This window comes from Carcharodon carcharias, chromosome 2 (assembly GCF_017639515.1).
Source record: "Carcharodon carcharias isolate sCarCar2 chromosome 2, sCarCar2.pri, whole genome shotgun sequence".
In the NCBI taxonomy this organism is placed as follows: domain Eukaryota; kingdom Metazoa; phylum Chordata; class Chondrichthyes; order Lamniformes; family Lamnidae; genus Carcharodon; species Carcharodon carcharias.
In genome coordinates, this window is record NC_054468.1 from 237,843,468 (window position 1) to 237,867,608 (window position 24,141).

Here is a 24,141-nt window from a genome sequence, read left to right on the forward strand (position 1 = left end):
TTCGTTTGACTCAGGAGTGGTGCCAGAGGACTGGAGAATTGTAAATGTTACACCCTTGTTCAAAAAAGGGTGTAAGGATAAGCCCAGCAACTACAGACCAGTCAGTTTAACTTCAGTGATGGAGAAACTTGTAGAAACAATAATTCAGGATGAACTTAATAAGTCACATGGAAAAACACTTGTTAATTAAGGAAAGTCACATGGATTTCTTAAGAGAAAACCATGTTTAACTAACTTGCTGGAGTTTTTTGAAGAGGTAATGAAGAGGGTTGATGAGGGTAATGCTGTTGATGTGGTGGACATGGACTTCCAAAAGCCATTCAATACAGTGCTACACAATAGATTTGTGAGAAAAGTTATTTCCTTCCCCCTTTTGACCCTTGATTAGAGTCATAGAGATCTACAGTTACAGCTCATGGAATAAAAGGGACAGTAGCATCGTGGCAATGGAACTGGCTGAGTGACAGGCAACAGAGGATCGTGATTAATGGATGTTTTTTGGCTGGAGGGAGGTTTGTAGTCAAGTTTTCCGGTGTCAGTGTTGGGACCCTTGCTTTTCCTGATACATATTAATGATCTAGACCTTGGTGTACAGGAAAAAGTTTCAAAATTTTCAGCTGATACAACACTTGGAAGCATTGTGAACTGTGAGGAGGATAGTGTAGGAGTTCAAAAGGACATAGACAGGTTGATGGAATTGGCAGATAGGTAGCAGATGTAGTTCATTGTGGAGAATTGTGAAGTAATTCATTGGGTAGGAAAAATGTGGAGAGACAATATAAAATAAAGGATACAACTCTAAAGAGGGTGCAGGAGCAGAGGGACCTGGTTGCATAAGTGCATAAGTGATTGAAGGTGGCAGGACAGGTTAAGAAAGTGGTTAATAAAGCACAAAGTATCCTGGGCTTTATTAATAGGGGCATAGAGTACAAGAGCAAGGAGTTTATGTTGAACATGTATAAGACACTGAAATAAAAGCAAAATGCTACAGATGTTGGAAATCTGAAATAAAAACAAAGTGCTGGAAAAACTCAGCAGGTCTGGCAGCATTTGTGGAGAGAGAAACAGAGTTAACATTTCGAGTCTGAAATTGTGTCCAAATGTATATTATGTCTGGCCTCAGCTGGACTATTGCATCCACTTCTGGGTGCTGCACTTTAGGAAGGATGTAAAGGCACTGGAGAGAGTGCAGAGAAGATTCATGAAAATGGTTCTAGGGATGAGGAACTTCAGTTATGAAGATAGATTGGAGAAGTTGGGTCTGTTTTCCTTGGAGAAAAGAAGGCCAAGAGGAAATTTGATAGAGGTGTTCAAAATCATGAGGGGTCTGGACAGGGTAGATAGGGAGAAACTGTTCCCATTGGCAGAAGGATCAAGAACAAGAGGGCACAGATTTAAAGTATTCAGTAAAAGAAGCAAAAACAATATAAGAAAAAACTTTTCACACAGCGAGTGGTTAGGGTCTGGAATGCACTGCCTGAGAGTGTGGTGGAGGCAAGTTCAATTGAGGCTTTGAAAAGGCAATTAGACTGTTATCTGAAAAGGAAGAATGTGCAGGGTTACAGGGAGAAGGTGGCAGAATGCAACTAAGTGAATTACACATTCAGCGAACGGGCGCAGAGACAATGGACTGAATAGCCTCCTTCTGCACTGTAATAATTCTGTGATTCTGAGATTTTAACTTGGCAGACTGTGACTAGTGGAGTGCAGCAAGGATCAGTACTGGGGCCTCAACTATTTACAATTTATATTACTGACTTAGATGAAAAGGCAGAGAATAATGTATCTAAGTTTGCTGACGATACAAAGCTAGTTATGAATGCAAGCTGTGTGAGGATAGCATAAAGAGACTGCAAAGAGGTAGAGATAGATTAAGTGAATGGGCAACAAGTGGTAGGTGGAGTATAATGTAGGGAAGTGTGAGATTATTCCTTTTGATCGTAAGAATGGAAAAGAGGTTTTCTTTTTAAAAGTCATGAAACTTGTAAATGTTGATGATCCGAACGACTTGGATGTGTGCTCATACAAGGAACACAGAAAGTTAACACGCAGGTACAGCAAGCAATTAGGAAAGCAAATGGCATGTTGGCCTTTTTTGCAAGGGGATTGGAGTACAAGAATAAAGAAGTCTTGCTACCATTGTACAGGGTTTTGGTGAGATCACATCTGGAATACTGTGTGCAGTTCTGGTCTCTGTATTTAAAGAATGATATACTTGCATTGGAGGCTGCACAGCGAAGGTTCACTGGATTGGCCCCTGGGATGAGGGGGTTGTCCTATGATGGAGGTTTAGTAAATTGGGTCGATATTCTCTGGCGTTTAGAAGAACAAAGAACAAAGAAAAGTACAGCACAGGAACAGGCCCTTCAGCCCTCCAAGCCTGCGCTGATCATATTGCCCGTCAACTAAAACATTTGCACTTCCGGGGTCTGTTTCCCTCTATTCCCATCCTATTCATGTATTTGTCAAGCTGCCTCTTAAACACCACTATCGTACCTGCTTCCACCACCTGCTCTGGCAGCGAATTCCAGACACACACTACCCTCTGCATAAAAAACTTGCCCCGCACATCTCCTCTATAGTTTTCTCCTCTCACCTTAAATCTATGTCCCCTAGTAATTGACTCTTCCACCCTGGGAAAAAGCTTCTGACTATCTACTCTGTCCATGCCACTCATAATTTTGTAAACTTCTATCAAGTTGCCCCTCAATCTCAAGAATGAGAGTTATCTCAATGAAACATTCAAAGTTATGAAGGGGCTTGATAGGGTAGATATTGAGATGTTGTTTCCCTTGGCTGGGAAATCTAGAGCAAGAAGCACAGTTTCAGGATAAGGGGCTGATCTTTTAGGACTTATAGGGGGTTGTGAATCTTTGGAATTCCCTCACCCAAAGGGTTGCCAACATGCCATCATTGAATATATTTATCGCTGGACTAGACAGATTTTTGCCCTCTTGGGGAATTAAGGGATATAGGGTGCGGGTGGGAAAATGAAGTTGAAGCCCAAGATTTACTTGGAGTAAAGAAGGCTGAGAGGAGACTTGATCGAGGTATTCAAGATCCCGAGGGGTATGGACAGGGTAAATCATGAGAAACTGTTCCCACTCAAGAGAACATCAAGAACTAGAGGGTACAGATTCAAAATAATTGGCAAAAGGAGTAAATGTGATGTGAGGAAGAATTTTTTCACCCAGAGGATGGTTGGAGGCTGAAATGTACTTCCTGAAAGGGCTGTGGAGGTTCGATCGAGGTATTCAAAAGGGAATTGGATTGCTACCTGAAAAGAAAGAATGTGCAGGGTTACGGGGATAAGGCAGGGGAGTGGGACTAGGTAGAATGCTCTTTCAGAGAGCCAGTACAGACTCAATGGGCTGAATTACCTCCTTCTGCACTGTAAAGATTCTATGATTCTGTGATCAGTTATGATTGTGTTGAATGGTGGTGCACGCTCAATGGGCTGAGTGTCTACTCCTGCTCCAATTTCTTATGTGCTTATAATGAAGATGAGGAAGATCCATATGATGATGTTATACATCCAGACAATTGTGACAAATTGTTCAATGTTTCAGATAGTGATCAGAGTGATTTTGAAGGATTTCAATGTAGTGTTGTGGTTAATTCATTGTGGTATATATTTATATTGTGCTTGGATGAAATGTACCCTATATGTAGTTTGTCACATCTTGAAATAAACAATGTTAGTTAATTAACATGGATGAAGTGTATATAAAAGAGTGTAGCGTGTGAGAGAAGGACAGCACCTAGAGGACCTAGTCTATCTAGAGGATCTAGTATCTAGTCTATACTCAAGTAGGAGTAAGGGTAAAATAAAAGCAAGGGCCCATATTTTATTTAGTTAATATATATCTGGGGAGCTCAGTCCCGTGATTTGCACATCCTGCGCTATGTGGGAAATCCCAGACATTCCTGGCGGTCTGGATGACCATGTGTGCAGGAGGTGCCTCTGACAGGAGCAACTCGAGCTCCGGGTTCTGGAGCTTGCGTGGCAGCTGGGAGCACCACGGTGCATTCACAAGGCTGAGGGGTTCGTGGATAACATGTTTCAGGAAGCAGTCACCCCGCAGCTTAAGGAAGTGCAAGTAGAGAAGGAACAGGTGACCACCTGACAGAAGAAGGGGATCAGTCAGGTACTGTGGGAATCCCCTGAACACATGTTACTCGCAAACCGTTTTTCAGCCTTGGAAAATGGTGAGAATGACGGTTCCTCTGTGGAGGCCAACCAGAGCCAAGGCCCTGGCATGGTGAGTGGTCCAGCTGCTCAGGGGGGTGGGGGAGGTGGGGGAGGAAGAAGTGTGGAAGGGCAATAGTGGTAGGGCATTCATTAGTGAGGGGTGTAGACAGGTGATTCTACGGCTGTAGACATGACTCCAGGGTGATATGTTGCCTCCCGGGTGCCAGGATCAAGGATGTCATGGAATGGCTGCAGGGCCTTCTGAATGGGGGAGGGTGAATAGCCAGAGGTCATGGTCCATATTGGGACCAATGACATAAGAAGAAAGAGACATGAGATCCTGCTAGCAGACTTTAAGGAGCTGGTGGGAAATTGAAAAGCAGGACTTCAAAGGTAGTATTCTCCGGATTTCTCCTGGTGCCACGCAGTAGTGAGTAGAGGAACAGAAGGATAGAGCAGATGAATGTGTGGTTGGAGAAATGGTACAGGAGGGAGGGTTTTACATTCTGGGGCATTGGGACCTCTTCTGAGGAGGGTGGGACCTGTACAAGTTGGACGAGCTACATCTGAACAGGAACGAGGCCAACATCCTTGCGGGGAGGTTTGCTAATGCTGTTGGGGAGGATTTAAACTAAATTGGCAAGGGGTGGGATCCTGAAAAGTAGTTCAAAGGGGAGAGAAACTGAGATGGAATTAGAATTTAAAATGCTAGTAAATGAGTCTAAAAGACAGAGGAAATAGGCTAGATAAGAAAGAAGTGAGTTTAACGATGCTAAATGGAATATATGTTAATGCAAGGAGCCTGAGAAATAAGACAGATGAGCTGAGGGCACAGACAGGCATGTGGGAGTATAATATCAAACCTGTGACTGAGACTTAGCTAACAGGGCAGGATTGGCAGCTCAACATTCCTGATTATAGGGTATTCAGACGAGATAGAGAGGGGGATAGAAAAGGGGGGCATCGCAATATTGATCAAGGAAACATTTGTAGCAGTGCGGAGGGATGATATCTTGGAAGGATCATCAAATGAGGCCATATGGGTAGAAGTAACAAACACAAAAGGGGCAAACACGCTGTTGGGTGTGTGCTATAGGCCGCCAAACAGTCAGGGAGAGATAGGGGATCAAATATGTCATCACATTTCAGAGAAGTGTAAGAATAATGAAACAGTAACAGTCGGGGATTTTAACTATCCAAATATTAACTGGGATAGTTTGTGTGCAAGGTAGGGAGGGAGCAAAATTCTTAAGTTGCATCCAGGAGAACATTCTTAGCCAGTACGTAGAAAACCCAACAAGGGAGGGGGCAGTTCTGGGCCTAATATTCGGAAATGATCCCAGGCAGGTGGAAGGCGAATCAATAGGGGAGCACTTTGGAGATAGTGACCATAACTCAGTTAGATTTGGGATAGTTATGGAAAAGGATAAGGTTGGACTGGGAATAAAAGTTCTAAACTGGGGAAAGGCTAATTTTACTAAGATGAGATACGATTTGGCCCAAGTGGACCGGGAGCAGCTACTTGCAGATAAAACTGTGTTAGAGCAGTGGGAAGCATTCAAGGAGGAAATAGCGAGAGTACAGGGCAAACATGCTCCCGTAAAGACAAAGGGGTGGACCAAGTCCAGAGAACCCTGGATATCAAGGAACATATAGGTTAGGATGAATAAAAAAGAGAACCTTATGGCAGATACTGAGGGCTCAGTACAGCAGAGTCCCTAGTGGAGTATAAAAAGTGCAGAGGGGAACTTAAAAAGGAAATTAGGAAAGCTAAGAGAGTGCATGAGAAAGCATTTGTGGATACAATAAAGGATACAGTTTGGATTTGTTAAGGGAAGGTCGTGTTTGACCAATTTGATTGAATTTTTTGAGGAGGTAACCAGGAGTGTTGATGAGGGTAATGCATTTGATGTGGTCTACATGGACTTTAGCAAAGCTTTTGATAAAGTCCCTCATGGCAGACTGGTCAAGAAAGTAACAGCCCATGGGATCCAAGGCAAAGAGGCACATTGGATCCAAAATTGGCTGAGAGGCAGGAAGCAGAGTGTGGTGGTAGTGGGATGTTTCTGTAACTGAAAGTCTGGTTCCAGTGGGGTTCCGCAGGGCTCGGTGCTGGGGCCCTTGCTGTTTGTGGTGTACATAAATGATTTTGGACTTAAATGTAGGGGGGATGATGAGGAAGTTCACGGATGACACGAAAATTAGTAGGGTGACAAATAGTGAGGAGGATAGCTGTAAACTGCAAGAGGATATCAATAGACTGGTCAGGTAGGCAGAGCAGTGGCAAATGGAGTTCAGAAAAGTGTGAGGTAATGCACTTGGAGAGGGCTAACAAGGCAAGGGATTGCATTATGAAGGGTAAGACCCTGGAAAGTACTGTAGGTCAGAGGGACCTTGGCGTGTATATCCACAGACCCTTGAAGGTAGCAGGGCAGGTAGATAAGGTGGTTAAGAAGGCATATGGGATACTTGCCTTTATTAGCCGAGGCATAGAATACAAGAGCAGGGAGGTTATGCTGGAACTGTATAAAACGCTGGTTCCACATTATAGGAAGGATGTGATTGCACTGGAGAAGGTGTAGAGGAGATTTACCAGGATGCTGCCTGGAGGGTCTGAGCTATGAGGAAAGATTGGATAGGCTGAGGTTGTTTTCCTTGGAGCAACAAAGGTTCAGAGGGGACCTGATGGAGGTGTATAAGATTGTGAGGCACATGGATAGGGTGGATAGGAAGGTACTTTTTCCATTAGAAGAGAGGTCAATAACCAGGGAGCATAGACTTAAGGTAGGAGGTCGAAGGCTAAAAGGGGAGTTGAGGAGAAACTTTTTCACCCAGAAGGTGGTGGGAGTCTGGAACTCACTGCCTGAAAGGGTGGTTGAGTCAGAAACTCTTGTAACATTTAAGAGGTATTTAGATATTCACTTGCATTGCCATAGTCTCCAGGGCTATGGGCCAAGTGCTGGAAAATGGGATTAATGTAGTCAGATTTTTGTTGACCGGAGTGGACATGATGGACTCCTTCAGTGCTGTAAACATCTATGAGTCTATAACTTGCAATGTTCTGAGATAAATAAATGTTAGAGAGTTAATGTGAATTCTTTAGTGTTGTTTGTTTTTATTTTATTCCATTGCGATGATCCTTTTTGGGCCCAAAGCAAGCACACATGTCAATTCCTCAGAAACATTACCCTTTTAAAAGTTGACCCTTGACTTTTGACCTAAAAAACTAGACACAAAAATTAGATTTTTACACAAGTATAAACAGGATATCCCCAGGTCACTGTACTCCTGCACCCGCTTTGGTATTTTACCTTTTCTTTTGCATTCTCTCTCCTCAACGTTCTTACTAAAATGAATGACTTCACACTTTTCTGTATTAAATTTCATGTATTTTTTTAGTCTTTCATGGGATGTGGTCTTCACTGGCAAATCCAGCATTTGTTGCCCTTGAACTGAGTGGTTTATTAGGCCATTTCAGAGGGCAGTTGAGAGTTAACCATAGTGCTGTGGGTCTAGAGTCACATGTAGGCCAGACCAGGTAAGGACAGCAGATTTCCTTCCAGGAAGGACAGTAGTGAACCAGATGGGTTTTTAACAATAATCAATGGTAACCGTTATGGTCACCTGGACTGATTTTACCAGCTGGCATAGTGAGATTTGAACCAGTTTCCACAGAGAATTAGACTAGGCCTCTGGATTACTAGTCTAGTAACATCTTCACTGTGCCACCATCTTCCTTTACCATGTGTTTGGCAAGTCCACCAGTTTATCTCTGTCCTCTTGAATTCTGTCACTATCCTGATCGCAGTCCACAATACTTCCATGTTTTGTGTCATCTGCAAATTTTGAAATTGTGCGCTGACCTTCTCCTATTACAGCACTCTTTGGAGTGGAACCAAATGGCATCCCTCTTACAAAAATTCAGACTGACGCACTCGCCTTTTCAACGTTATTGTCTAGGCATATTATTCTATTAAATTGGAATTAGCCTGCCCAGCCTTCTTTTACTAATTGGATACGTGACCTTAACCTTGAGAAAATAAAGCACACTATAAGAGGCTCCATTGATGAATTTATGTAGCTTGGCAACCTTTCCTAGATTATTTTGAGGAACTACAACTCTCTACTTTCATATAACTGACCCTAATTAGGTTGTATGTGTTATATCAGGTGAAGCTATGCCTGACCTATGATAGTTGTTGATTTTCTTATTATTTATTTTTTGGGGGAGTTGGGAAGGATTTTTTCTCATTCCTTTTTTATCTTCTTCCTCTTACTTCTCTCTTCCTTTCTCCCTCTTTGTTTTCCTGGTGTAAATGTATTGAATTATTGCTGTACTGTAAGTTTTTTTTGTACAGTTACTCATTATGACTTCTTAAATTTTCTTTAAAAATAAAGAATTTAAGAAAGGAATTGTGCCCTGTACATCATAGTCTACATCATTAATAAAGGTCAAGAAAAACCCTGATCCTAGTACCGACTCCTGGGGAACCGAACTATTTACCTTCCTCCAGCCTGAAAAACAGCCTTTCACCATTGTGTCTTTGTCCATACGTACATCTGGCCATTTACGTCCATGTGCCTTTATCTGTTCGTGTCTCTCCGTGCGTGTGCCTATATCTGTACGTCTGCTTCTGTATGTCTTTGGGTGTGGGCATCCATGTCTATACCTTTGTGTCTGTGTTTGTCTCTACATCTCTGTTTGACTGTATTAGTTTGTGTTTGTCTGTCAGTATCTACGTGAGTGTGCCTGAGTATTCTTAGACTGATGGCGTTTTTCTCTTGCTCCTCAGTATTGTTTCAGACATCTCTGTCCTTAAACTTAAGGTTGACAAGTGTTCCCGACAGGATACTCTCTTTATGAAGAAGGTTAGTCCTTTTCTCCTGAGTTTTATTAACTGTCAGAGCCAGATTGATGAACTGACATTCCACATTACATGAATTGTACTCCTGTTATAGATTCTGCGAAAGGGCTCAGGGAGAGCACAGGCTCAAACACTGAGAGAGCAGATATACCAAACCATCACCTGGCACAACTTGGCTTTAAACAACCCTGGGCTGATTTACCTTTGGTCAATGTATTCCCCTCCATATCCCTCTATCCCCAGTGTGTCCCTCCATAGCCCTCTGTTCCCACTGTGTCCCCTCCATATCTCTCTGTTTCTCACTGTGTCCCCTCCATATCCCACTACTCCCCAGTGTCCCCTCCATATCCCACTGTTCCCCAGGATGTCCCTCCATATCCCTATGTTCCCTAGTTTGTCCCTCCATATCCCTCTGTTCCCCAGTATGTCCCTCCATATCCCTCTGTTCCCACTGTCTCCTCTCCATATGCCACTGTTTCCCAGGCTGTATTCCACTGTTCCCACTGTGTCTGTTCCATATCCCACTGTTCCCCAGTGTGTCCCTCCATATCCCTCTGTTTCTCACTGTGTCCCCTCCATATCCCACTACTCCCCTGTGTCTCCTTCCATATCCCTCTGTTTCCCAGTGTGTCCCTCCATATTCCTCTGTTCCTATTGTGTCCCCTCCATATTCCACTGTTCCCCAGTATGTCCCTCCATATCCCTATGTTCCCCAGTTTGTTCCTCTATGTCCCTCTGTTCCCACTGTGTCCTCTCCATATCCCACTGGTTCCCGGTCCATATCCCACTGTTCCCACTGTTTCTGTTCCATATCCCACTGTTCCCCAATGTGTCCCTCCATGTCCCTCTGTTCCCCAGTGTGTCCCCTCCATATCCCCTGTTCCCAGTGTGTCCCACCTGTTGTACGGTGTTGGTAGCTTTGAAGAAGTCTACGTAGTTGTAAATAGGTTAACTGTATGTCTTTATTGGTTCTTAGAATTATTTCCAAATATACAAGTAAGGGGTACAAGCTAGGAGCTGCCTCCATGCCTGCTGCCAAATATGGCTCTGTCCAACACTCGATTGACCCTGGATGTGAGTCATGTGTCCTCTAACATCACTGGGTGGGTGGTATTGTACTCAGTCCCGGATTAACTCTATATGTGCCAGACCCTGATACTACACCTCCCCAAGTCTTTTTAAGTAATTATAGTTTACCTTATGCCTTACATTGTTATTACTATCATACACTGAATTTGTCATGTCAACATTATCACTACCCCAACTCCCCCTTCAAGTCCTTGAATTGAAAGGTTCAGGTGGTCTGGAAGCTTGATAACCCTTCCACATCTCATTTGTACTATAGTGGGAGGAGTGGGAGGCTCTGTTGCTGCTGGTTTTTTCTGTAGGTTTGAAGATTGTCCTGGAATCTGGGTATGTTCCTCGGTATCTCTCCATTGCGCAGTGAGGATGGGCTATCTAGGGATGAGGAGAAGATGCCTCCTGTTTCTCCTGACTGTGCTAACCAGGTGGGAGCAAGGTTGGTCCTTGTCCTTTCTAATGACAGTATCTTCTCTCTCGAGTCTTTAATCCAGACCTTTCTGTAAATGTGGCAAGTGTCTGCTGCAGTACCTTCTGTGGTAGGCTGAAGCATGCTTGTGTCAGACTGCTCTCTTGCTTGGATGCTCTGGTAATCTTTGGTTACCAACACTGCTATGAGTTTTTTTGGCAGGATTGGAAGTTGTGTCTAGAGTTTCCTGTCCATCGGGAGTTTGATTGGGAATGGGCTGCACTGTAAAGGGGTGGACCTGTCTGTGAGCAGAGTTGTGGGGAAGTTCTTATTCTCTTTTCAGAGGGCTTTTACTGTACAGACCCTCTTTCAGCGTTCCCATTTGACCGTGGGAGCTGGTGTGGTGGTGGAAGCCGGATGTGGTGGCCAAGTGCATGAAGGACTCATTTGAAAATTGTGGACCGTTATCGGGCGCTATCTCATCTGGCCTGACATGGCTTGTGAACATCTCTTTTAATGCCTTACTTACTGCCTCTGTAGTAGTCATATATAGTTGCTTCACCCCGTCCCATCTGGAGAAGTAGTCTACTACTATAAGGAACATTTTTCTGTTGAAGATGAACAGGTCAATGCCCAGCCTCTCCCATAGCCTGGTGTGGAATGCGGGGCTCTCTTTGTCCCTACCTGTGCAATGCACACACCTGGCAATTTGCAATGGGTGCTCGATAGCCTTGGAAATGCTTGGCCACCAGACAGTGGATTGGGCCTGTGCTCTGCACATGGTGATGCCCAGGTGGCTGGTATATTTTGTGAAGGACCCCTGGCTGCAGGGAGACTGGGGTGACCAGCCGCTCGTCGTAGACCAAGAGTTCATCATACAGTGTTTTTGTTGTTCAAACCGGTTTTCATGGTCCCTCCGCTTGGTCTTTGCTGAGGCCATCCTTGTGTTGGCAGAATCTATGGATGTGGGCACACTCCTCATCACGCGTTTGTTCCTGAGGACCTGTTGGAGTTTACTTGTGGTTGCTGGCAGGTGCCTGCTTGTCAATTGGGAGTACACTTCCAGTTATTCGATGAGATTGACATCCTGATTTGCTGGGAGGCCCACAGTGACCATTGAAAATGTGTGTCTGCTGTTGTCTGGTTTTCACCTTGGACGTACACTATCTTGTAGGTGAACCCCATGAGGCGCAGGTGAAAGCTCTGGATTCTGGGAAACATCTTTGCAAGCTCTTTCTCATCCAATAAGGAGACTAGTGGCTTGCAGTCCATTTTGATTGTAACCTTGAAGCCAATGATATGTCTGAAAATTTCTCCCATGCCCACATGACTGTGAGGGCTTCTTTTCCTATGATGGCATACCCTCATCTCCGTGTCCAAAAGTCATCTGGACGCATAGTACACAGGTGTGTGACTTCCATCCAGTTGTTCCTGGAAAAGGACCGCTCCTGGGGCTGTGGACGAAGCATCCACTGCTATGGTGGTTGGCAGGGCTGGGTCATAGTAGACCAGAATGTCCTCGATGTGAATTTAAGCTTGTTCTTGATGTGAGTCCCAGCACCATGCCAGTTGTTTCTTAAGCTGATGCCTTGAGGGTTCTGTGATCTTTGCCAAATTTGGTAAACATTTTGCCAGCTGGTTCACCATCCCCAAGATCACTGAAGGTCTGGAATTGAGGTTGGGGTTGGGAACTCGCTGATAGCTTTGGTTTTTTGTGGGTCTTCCGTGATGCCTTCTTGCTGACAATGTGGCCCAGGAATTGAATTGTTGTTTTGGAAAACTCCCATTTGTGGTTCAGCTTTAGCCCTGCTTCCTGCCGATGCTCTAAGGCTGTGAGTCTCTCATCATGTTCATCCACTGTCGCACCATGAAGCAATACATCATGCATGTGGCAAATGACCCCCTGAAGACCCTGCAAAATGGCTGACATAGTACGTGGGAATATTTCTGGTGCCGACGTGATTCCAAACTGCAGGCGGTTAAAGCAGAATCTGTGGTCAGTCGCCTGGACTCTTCCTCAAGGGGGGAGTTTCCAAAAGCCGCTGTTTGCACCAGTTTTGAAAATTCCGTGCTCTTTGTGAGTTTAGTCAGGCTTTCAACCACTGAGGACCTGCAACGTACTTTTCAGGCTGTGGCTTAATTGCTCCGTGTCAGGTCGATGAAGGTGGAGATGGACCCGTTCAGTTTTGGGACTGGGACCATCCCGAGACACCTTGCGGCTGTGTGACTGGGGAGATGACTTCCCTGTTTGTCATCTCATCCAGCTGCTGCTGCACATGCTTCCTGAGTAGATGTGGGATCTTACATGGTGTGAATAGGCACGTGGGTTTAGCATTCTCTCTTAGTGTGATCCTGTAAACGTTTGTCAGTCCCCAATCCTGTGAAGAGTTTCAGGAACTCACATTTGTACTTGAAGCCAGGCCCTTGCTGGCTGACCTCATCAATCTTCTGTACCAGGTTAACCTCATCACAGGTTTTGTGGTTTAGTAATGAATAGTCCTGGTTGTGGATCACAAAGAGGTTTTCACAGACTGTTTTATTCTTGTATCACAGTGTCACCTGCAGAGGGCCTTTCACCGAGAGCTTTAAACCTCCTGCCCCTTATCAGGATGTTGTGGGTGGCGTCAGCTGCTGGGTCATGCTAAGATCCCAGCCGATGTTACTACTGGACAAGTCAGATCCCAGAATGAAACCTGGCTTGATAAATCATAAATTTGTTTTTTTTTATAAACTGTGGAGGAAAGTTACTGAACAAATTCACAGGAGTCTGCTGAGGAACTTTTGGCACAAAGAATAAAACATTTATTAAACAAGAAAAATGAACTATACCACGCCAGGCAAAAAGGTTGGAAAAATCTCAATACCAACACACAAGATAATGATTCAAATCACATTATTCCTTTACCCCAGCAATACCTTTACAGATAGATACAAATTCAGACAGATAACCAATTTACAATAACAATCTTATGCACTAACATTCAGCGTAGGTATGGGGTAGATGTGAATTAACAGGCGAACTGTGGTCAGACACACCACAATCCAAAAATAAATGGCAGATGTGTCCAAAACAGATTCCAAGGATTTCTTAACAACCCACCTAAACATTTTTGTGTTCCTCAGCAGACATTGTGAGCCAACCATTCTCATGGAAACTTTGTCTTTCTTACGAGGGTTTCCAATCTCCACATTGGATGAACTCACCTGCGAATGCTCTCCCAACATCACTCCCACTCGAATGGCTTCAACAAGGACCCACCTCAATGTTTCAATTGCGCCTTCCAAGATTCCTTACTCCTGGATCTCAGAGGACACTCAAGCTTCACTTTCCAAGCACACTTTCAGATCTTTGCCGTGCCAAGCAGAACACTATTGCTCCTAAAAGCCTACAGTAAGGAGTCGCCAACCTTTGGTTGCCTCCTTGAATCTTTTGGGCTTCTCTCGAGAACAATTTGCTTCAAGTCTGCTCTTTGCAGCTCTCTCTTTAACTCGGAGCCTATTCCTCTGCTCCTTGCTTTGCTGAACAGGCTCTGTTTCTGATCTCTGTCTTTGTCCCTTGCATGTGACTGTCTCCTGGGACCTTTTTCTGTCTCACTCCCTGATTTTGGACCTCCTTCTTGGTTTGGGACCGTCTCCCTGTCCCCCCTCCCCATCTCCTGCTCCTTGAGACATGCTCTCCTAATGACGCTCCATTTCCAGGTCACCTGACCTGCAGCTTCATTCCGTTTCAATGCTTTGCTTCTTTATTTTCTGTGCATGTGCCTGAAGAACGGAAAAATACTAACTGCGCAAGTGTGGCCATTTCCCGGTTGACACGAGCAGAAGGCCCGAAACATGTAACAAACTCGAACTGCCAATTTAAAAATCAAGGTAAGTATTTGCGTTTCATCACAGTCACCAGCCATGGTTCTTTGTCAACAGAACTGTTACTCTGGCTCCTGTGTCTAATATAAAATTTGTTAAATAGCCATTGACTGAAAAGTCCACATTCCAAAGTGAGAAACTATGATCTTTGGCCTCACCCAAGAAGCATGGTTTGCAGTCTCAGCCTTGTGAATGATCTTTGGGTCTTCCGTGTGTTTCACAGTTTTTGCCTTGCACAGTTGCCATAGCGTCCAATCCTGTTGCACTGAAAGCATTGAACTAAAATTGCAGGACATTGATTTTGCCTGTGGGGATGCTTTGCTCCATAATGTTTTGCATAGTCACTCGGCAGGCTGGTTTGGCTTTTGCTTTTCCTGGCCTGAAGTGTTCCTGTGTCTTTGTTGCTTAACTAGCTGAACTGTAGGTTGACCTCTGCACCACACTTTATTTTCTCCCCTTAAAATGGTTCTGTGCTGCTCATGGAGTCCTGACTGTCTAACTATCTGGATTGCCTTTTCCAGGGTTAGATCTTCCTTTGCTTGCATGAGGTCAGTGAGTGTGTTGTCCACCACTCCTACCACTAGTCCATCTCTGATAGGTTCCAATTTTAAATCTCCATATTCACGACCTTCTGCCATCCTGTGCAGATCATTGATAAATGGATCGACAGGTTCCCCTGGCTGCTGGATTTGCTTGCTAAGTTTAGCTCTTTCGATTATTTTATTGCTGCTTGGATTGAAACAAACGTCAAAAGATTTTAGTACATATTCAAATGTAGCAGATGATTCATTGATTCCTTGTCTTGCAATAAAGTCATCCACAATCAGGCCTACTGAGTAAAGCAGTGTATTAGCCTGCTCTGTTTCTGACTTTTTGTCTAAACCTGAAGTAACTTGCTATTTTAGGAATCTTTTCCTCCAAAGTTCACAATATTGTGATTGATCTGGGCCTTGGATTAATCTGAATTGATTTGAAAACCTGGAATCCTGATCCATGGTTAAATCTTTTAAAGTGTAGGTTCTGCCTTAAGATAAAAGCAAAATACTGTAGATGCTGGAAATTTGACAGAAAAGCAGAAAATGCTGGAAAATCTTAGCAGATCTTGCATCATCTATGGAGAGAGAAAAAGAGTTAATGTTCCGAGTCCGTATGCCTCTTCTTCAGAGCTAAGTATTCAATTAATTATTTATACCTTTTTTCAGAGCAAGCTCAGATGCTACATGTTAAGGCACCACTCGGGGTCGGGTGTTTAGTTACGCATTTTTCAAACTGCACTTCTGACTCTGAGATCTTTAAAGACTTCTCAGGACTGGCTGTACCCTGGAATTTTAAAAGATTCAGCTCACCCTTGCGAGGTCTGCTGACTCTGTGCTCTGGGATTTGAAGCTGGACTTCTGAAGGAGATGCAATGGAATCTTCTGCCTCAGTAAGGAATTTTAAAATCCTGCCTTCAGCTTCCAAACCTTTCTTTGGAGCTTTTTCTTGGCAGTTTTTCCTCTGCACCTCTGCTTCTGGATCTTCTTCTCAGGTCAGGCTGCTTTGCTGATCTTTTTTTTCAATCTTCCAGCAAATTAGCTTTTCTCTGCTATTTGTGCGAGGTTGGAGCTTTTCCACAGCTGCCGTCATGTTGTAGGGAATTGGTTACAGTTCGGTAGGTCTGAGGAAATATTCGTAGTCATACGTAGGCTAACTGTAAGTCTTTATTGACTCTTAGAACTATTTACAAATATACAGTGAAGGGTACAAGCTAGGAGCTGATTCAATGCTTGCTGGTACACATGGCTCTGTCCAACGTTCAACTGACCCTGAATGGGGGTCATTGCTCTCTTACACCACTATGTGGGCAGTACTGTACTCAGCCCCACATTAACCCAATATGTGCCAGAGCCTTATACTACACCTGCCATATCCACAGTTCCCCAGTGTATCCCCTCCATATCCCACAGTTCCCCAATGTGACCCTTCCGTATCCCAATGTTCCCAAGTGTACACCCTCCATATCCTGCTGTTCCCCATTGTGACCCCTCCATATTCCTCTGTTCCTGAGTCTGACCCCACCATTTTCCACTGTTCTACCGTGTAACTGCTCCATATCCCACTGTTGCCCAGGGTGTCCCCTCCATATCTCTCTATTCCAGATTATGTCCCCTCCATCTCCCCCTCTTCTCCAAGTGCCCCTTCATATCCATGGCTCCCCAATCTGTCCTCTCCATGTTGCTATGTTCCCCATGTGTCCCCTCCAAATCACTCTGTTCCACATTCTGTCCCCTCCATATCCCTCTGTTCCCCTGTATGTCCATCCATATCCCTATGTCCTCCAAAATGCATATCCATATCACACTGCCCCAATGGATTCTTCCTCCATAACCCCCTGTGCCGGAGTGTGTCTCTCCATAACTCACTGTCCCGGAGTGTGTCTCTCCATAACCCACTGTCCCAGAGTGTGTCCCTCCATAACCCCCTGTGCCGGAGTGTGTTCCTCCATAACCCACTGTCCCAGAGTGTGTTCCTCCATAACCCACTGTCCCAGAGTGTGTCCCTCCGTAACCCACTGTCCCAGAGTGTGTCCCTCCATAACCCCCTGTGCCGGAGTGTGTTCCTCCATAACCCACTGTCCCAGAGTGTGTCTCTCCATAACCCACTGTCCCTGAGTGTGTCTCTCCATAACTCACTGTCCCGGAGTGTGACCCTCTATAACCCACTGTTCTCCAGTGAGTCCATCCTTATCCCTCTGACCTTCAGAGTGTTCCCCCTGTATCCCCCTCTTTTATGGCAGGAAAGGTTAAAAGACACAGCAGAATTTGTTTCAGGCTTTACTCTGATCTCCTACTTCCTTATGCCATTTTTCCAGCGTTTCCATTGATCTTCTGCAGATCAATGGGAGACCAGATGAATCCCAGTGGAAATTCTGCAGTCTTTCTGTGGTGAATAACTGTACAATTTTGATCAAAGTTGACATATTTTTTGCAGCACTCACAGACTTTGTACAGATACATCTACATGAGCTGTAAACAGGAGAATAACTCGCACATCCACTATGACGCCCTATATGCCATGCTTGCACTCATCAGCGTGGAGCTGGCCAATGAGGAGGTGGTTGTAGATCTTATTCGGGTGGTACTAGCTCTCCAGGTATGTGCTCTGCTCTTTAGTGCTTTGGTGAATCCTCATCTTTGATGTCTCTGTTCCATTTACCATATCCTGCCACTGTTCAATTCTAAAGAAGTCACCATCACATGGCCTCCATCTAAGAACCATGTAGATGCTTCCCTGCAGTTGCTCTCCATGTGTGATGATTGATGGCTCCTGCTTTTAATTTTCTCCATAACTCAGGGTTCGATTGGACTCTGCCTGGCCTCCATTCCTCTTCTTTTATCAATGACCTTGTTCAGTCATCATCAAACTGCTCACAATCTGCAGATCTCTCAAATAGCATATAAAACTGGCAGTGCTGCCTTTTAGTGTAAGTTGTAGGTGCCCTAACAGTGGGTGGCACATAATCTGTACTGGCTCCATGATGACCCGGAGCTTACAAATGGAGTCACTTGCTTTCAGACATTGTCAGTGTGGTATATGCAGACATAGTGGGTGGCACTATAGTAATTGTAGGCAAACTGGCTGTGGCAATTGGCAGTTGCTTACTGAGCCATCTCCCACATATGCCTGTTGAACCATGAAATACAGCCACTTTGAAGCAGGCAAAGGAAATTGAATCCTCCAAGTATTTTCTTTTAAATGTTAAATCCCAATAAAAAATATCATGAACTGTAACAAAGACATACCATAAAGTTGCAAAATCAGAATAGACCATAAAACTGGGTACACTTGAAAATGTCCATAGCTCATGGTACTTCCCTTAGCTTCTAAATGAAAAAGGTGAGCATCTAGCTGAGCCCCAGACCAGGTAGATGAGGAGCTGCTGCTTCATTTCATTCAGGGCATCAAAAGTATGAAAAAGAAACAATCTCAATTTTTAGACCAGAATACAAATTGTGTAAATCCAGCATTATGGAGCAATCAGTGATGGTTAGGCTCAGTGAATAACGTGGATCTGGTCCATTTACATCACAACAAGGATTCTGTGTGTGCCTTTTAAGGTACATCAGGGAGGTAAATGCCACATTTTGGGTGCCAGCAGCCAGTGGAGGGCCAGGGCACCAAGCTGGGGGTCAAGAGCATGGTGCCCTCCAGGGTGGGGGTGGAAGGTTGAGGACTACTGGTCATTGCAGCAGACAATGGGCAGAGGTGTCAAGAGTTTATTTTCATTTTTTGAAGGCCGCACCTTCAAGGTCCATCCCTTTCCTGGGAGTCTCTTTGACTATCCTTTGACCTTTTTTTATATTTATAATAATCCTTTGTTACCCCGATTTGTGCGGGCTGCCATTCTCTTTCCAAAGTCCCTTTGCCCCTTTCTATTTATTCTTTATGTGTCCCCTTGTTGTGTTTTGAAATATTCAAGATAGAGGACAATAGATTTTTGGGTAAAAAAGAAATTAAGGGTTATGAGGATAGAGCAGGGAGGTGGAGATGAGTTAGGAGATCAGACCTATGGAGGGACAGGCTCAAAGGGCCAAATATCTTCCTCCTGCTCCTACTTCTCATGTTCTTATAGCTACATTCCATATTATTCCCCCTTTATTTATTGATTGCCATTTATTAAATCTCATTATTGCCACCAAACATTCTGTTTATTCATAAATCGGAGACTTTGATACACCCCTTTCGCCCCCATCTCATCCACTTTGTGTATGAATATCCCATCCCACTTCTATGTCACATGTAGGGTTTTCAATCCATCATTGACCTTATCCTCTCTGTTCAGTGGAGCACTGCAAAGAACAGTAAAATCTCTCTATTTAACAGGAACTTTCTTTGACAAATGAGGATAGCTTGCCTGTGTGGACACGCTGTGCGATTCATGCCCTCTCCTCTGCCTACCTGAATCTCATTAGCCAGCTTACCAGCCTGCCTGCCTTCTGCCAGAATATCCAGCAGGTAAGGATATCTGGGCAATGGACAGGGAAGAGTCCAGAAGGAGAGAACCATTGACACTGATCTACCTCTATCACCTGCTCTGCTTTGACCTCTGTCTCTTAGTGGAACCCATCAATTGAAATCTCAGTTAGTGAAACCCATGTTTTGATCTCTGTAACAGTGAAACCCATGATTTAAACTCTCCCTCAATTAGTGAAACCCATGATTTAAACTCTCCCTCAGTTAGTGAAACCCATGTTTTGATCTCTGTAACAGTGAAACCCATGATTTAAACTCTCCCTCAATTAGTGAAACCTATGATTTAAACTCTCCCTCAATTAGTGAAACCCATGATTCAGCTTCCCCTTTCTTTTCCTCTCTTTTAACTTCCTTTCTATTGATCTTTATTACAGGTAATTGAAGCCAGAAGGAAGGAAACTCCACACCTATTACCAGAGGGAGTGTTTGAAGCTGAAAGCAGGTATGCACAGTGAATCAGAGTGGGATTGGCATGAGGAGCTTTAAAATGCTTGCTGTGTTTCCCTCTCATTCATAACCTTCCTTCTCAGTTCACCTAATCTGTTTTTTTGTGGTTATTGATCCATTCTCTGCTTATTTTAGTGCTAAATATGGGTGAAGGGAGATGGAACCTTTCTGTTTGTTGGCTTGGCAGTACGCCAGTTTCAGTTGGGATCCTAGATACAGTATTGGGACCCAACACCAAGCACCCAACACAGGTAAAGGTCACCACCTTCCAAATTGGAAATTGGTGCATTTCTAGAGGAGACCAGGTTGGGAGCTCACCATCTCAAACTTGTCCACCTGTCCTTCATTTCTTGTTCCAATTTCAGACCAAATAATGTTTAATTTCTCCCCCAAAGTGCTTTTATAAAGGTGCATTTCTCATTTGCAAAGGTTTATTTATCAATATGAGTAACAGATAACCACTCTCTGAATTGGCTGAGGAAGCCACTTGGTTGGATCAAACCGCTAAACAGAAAAAGAAGAAAGGACAGGGGTTGGTGTAGTGGTATTGTTGCTACTAATCCAGAGACCCAGGAGAATTCCCTGGGGACCCAGATTCAAATCCCACCACAGTAGATGGTGAAATTTGAATTCAATAAAAATCTGGAATTAAAATTCTAATGATAATCTGATTATCTGGTTCACTAATGCCCTTTAGGGAAGGAAATCTGATTTGGCCTACATGTGACTCCAGACCCACAGAAATGCGGTTGACTCTTAAACATCCTCTGAAATGGCCTAACACGACAGTCATTTGTAGCAAACCACTAAAAAGCCTCAAAGGAATGAAACCAGTCAGACCACCCAGCATCGACCTAGGCACTGGAAATGACAATGGCAAACTCAACCCTGTCCACCCTGCAAATCCTCCTGACTAACATCTGGGGGCTAGTGCCAAAATTGGGAGAGCTGTCTCACAGACTAGTCAAGCAACAGCCTGATATTGTCATACTCATGGAATCATACCTGACAGACAATATCCCAGGCACCACCATCACCATGCCAGGAGCAGCATCAGGCATATCTTAAAAAAAAAATAAGGTGTCAACCTGGTGAGGCTACAACACAGGACTACTTGGGTGCCAAACAGCATAAGCAGCAAGTGATAGACAGAACTAAGCGATTCCACAACTGAAGGGTTAGGTTTAAGCCCTGCCACATCCAGCCTTGAATGGTGGTGGACAATTAAACAAGTCACAGGAGGAGGAGGCTCCACGAATATCCCCATCCTCAAGGATGGGGGAACCCAGAGCTTCACTGCGAAAGATAAGTCTGAAGCCTTTACTACAATCTTCAGCCAGAAATGCCAAGCAGATGATCCATTTCGGCCTCCTCCAGAGGTCCCCAACGTCACAGATGCCAGTCTTCAGCCAATTCGGTTCACTCCATGTGATATCGAGAAATGGCTGAAGGCACTAGTTGCTGTAAAGGCTATCGGCCCTAACAATATTCCAGCAATAGTACTGAAGACTTGTACTACAGAATGCGTTCCTAGCCAAGCTGTCCCAGAAGAACTACAACACTGGCATTTACCGAGCAATGTGGAAAATTACCCAGGTATATCCTACACACAAAAAGCAGGACAAGGCCAATTATCTCTTCATTAATCTACTCTCGATCATCAGTAAAGTGATGGAAGGGGTCATCAACAGTGCTATCAAGCAGCACTTGCTTAGCAATGACCTGCTCACTGACACCCAGTTTGGGTTCCGCCAGGGCCACTCAGCTGCTGACCTCATTACAGCTGAATTCCCGAGGCGAGGAGAGAGTGACTGCCCTTGACATCAAGAAAGCATTTGACCGAGTGTGGCATCAAGGAACCCTAGCAAAACGGGAATCGGGGGAAAGCTCTCTGCTGGTTGGAGTCATACCGAGCACAAAGGAAGATGGTTGTGGTTGTTGGAGGTCAGTCATCTCAGCACCAGGACATCACTGCAGGAGTTCCTCAGGGTCATGTCCTCGGCCCAACCATCTTCAGCTGCTTCATCAATGACCTTCCTTCCATCATAAGGTCAGAATTGGGGATGTTCACTGATGATTGCACAATGTTCAGCACCATTCACAACTCCTCAGATACTGAAGCAGTCCATGTCCAAATGCAGCAAGACCTAGGCCACATCCAGGCTTGGGCTGACAAGTGGCAAGTAACATTCACACCACACAAGTGCCAGGCAATGACCATCTCCAACAAGGGAGAATCTAACCATCATCCCTTGGCATTCAATGGCATTACTACCACTGAATCTCCCACTCTCAACATTCAGGGGTCACCATTGATGATAAACTGAACTGGATTAGCCATATAAATACTGTTGCTACAAGAGCAGGTCTGAGGCTATGAATCCTGCGGTGAGTAATTCACCTGATTCCCCAAAGCTTGTCCAAAATCTACAAGGCACAAGTCAGGAGTGTGATGGAATACTTTCCTCTTGCCTGGATGAGTGCAGCTGCATACGAACACATATGAACATAAGAACAAGGAGCGGGAGTAGGCCATTCAGTCCCTCGAGCCTGCTCTGCCATTTAATAAGATGACAGCTGATCTGATAATAACCTCGAGTCTGCATCCCGCCTACCCTCGATAACCTATCATCACCTTGCTTACCAAGAACCTATCCAGCTCTGTCTTAAAAATATTCAAAGACTCTGCTTCCACCGCCTTTTCAGGGAGACAGTTCCGAAGACTTGGGATCTGTTTTGGGACCCTTGCTTTTCCTGATATATTTATATAAATGATCTAGACTTTGGTGTGCAGGGGACAATTTCAAGGTTTGTGGATGATATGAATCTTGGAAGTGTTGTGAACTGTGAGGAGGATGGTGTGGAACTTCAAGAGGACATAGACAAGTTGGTGGAGTGGGCAAGTAGGTGGCAGATGAAGTTCAATGCAAAGAAGTGTAAGGTGATGCATTTTGGTAAGAAGAACATGGACAGACAATATAAAATAAGGGATGAAATTTTGAAGGGGGTGTAGCAGCAGAAAGACCTGGGTATATATGTGCATGCATCATTGGAGGTGGCAGGACAGGTGGAGGGAGCAGTTAATAAAGCATATCCTGGGCTTTATTAATAGGGGCATAGAGTACAAGAGCAGGGAGGTTATGCTGAATTTATATAAGCTCCTCGTTAGACCTCAGCTGGAATATTGTGTACAGTTCTGGGCACCACATTATAGGAAGGATGTGAACACATTGGAGAGAGTGCAGAAGAGGTTTACAAGAATGGTCCCACAGATGAGAAACTTTAGTTATGAGGATAGATTGGAGAGGTTGGGACTGTTTTCCTTGGAGAGGAGAAGGCCAAGAGGAGATTTGATAGAAGTTTTCAAAATCATGAAGGGGCTGGACAGAGTAGATAGGGAGAAGCTGTTCCCATTTGTAAAAGGATCAAGAATAAGAGGGCACAGGTTTAAAGTGATTTGCAAAAGAAGCAAATGTGATGTGAGAAAAATCTTTTTCACACAACGAGTGGTTCAGGTCTGGAATGCGCTGCCTGGAAGTGTGGTGGAGGCAGGTTCAATCGACGCATTCAAGAGGGCATTAGATGATTATTTGAATAGAAACAAGGTGCAAAGGTACAGGGAAAGGGCGGGGCAATGGCACTAGATCATAATGCTCATTTGGAGAGCCGGTGCAGACATGATGGGCCAAATGGCTTCCTTTTGTGCCATTAAGATTCTATGATTCCGTGGCTCACAATTCTTTGAGAGAAAAAATTTCCCCTCATCTGTTTTAAATAGGTGACCCCTTATTTTTAAGCAGCGACCCATAGTTCTAGATTCTCCCACAAAAGGAAACATCCTCTCCACAGCTACCCTGTCAAGTGACCTCTCACTACTCTAAACTCCAGCAGATACGATCCTAACCTGTCTAACCTTCCCTCAAAAGAGAAGATGGTATCAGCACAATAGAGAGGGACGATTTATGTTCAGAGAACCAGGATGTAGAAACGGTTTGGGTAGAGATGAGAAATGGTAAAGGCAAAAAGTCACTAGTGGGAGTTGTATACAGACCCCCTAACATTAACCACATGGTAGGGTGGAGCATAAAGGAAGAAATAATTGGGGCTTGTCAGAAAGGCACGGTGATAATCATGGGAGATTTTACTTTACATATAGACTGGAAAAGTCACATGGACAAAGATAGCCTAGATGAGGAGTACATTGAATGTTTTTGGGATAGTTTCTTAGAACAGCAGGTTCTGGAGCCAACCAGAGAGCAGGCTATACTAGA

General features: G+C 44.4%; 1 protein-coding gene across 1 annotated transcript in view; it reads left to right on the plus strand.

The window, feature by feature from the left end:
• The window catches only part of LOC121271008 (protein EFR3 homolog B-like), a 250,589-nt gene that overhangs the window by 89,929 nt on the left and 136,519 nt on the right, over positions 1-24,141 (plus strand). The window contains exons 14-17 of the mRNA XM_041176694.1: positions 8,986-9,061; positions 17,381-17,542; positions 19,274-19,405; positions 19,798-19,865. Coding sequence (XP_041032628.1) covers positions 8,986-9,061; positions 17,381-17,542; positions 19,274-19,405; positions 19,798-19,865 — 438 coding nt within the window. The remainder of the gene's footprint in view (positions 1-8,985; positions 9,062-17,380; positions 17,543-19,273; positions 19,406-19,797; positions 19,866-24,141) is intronic.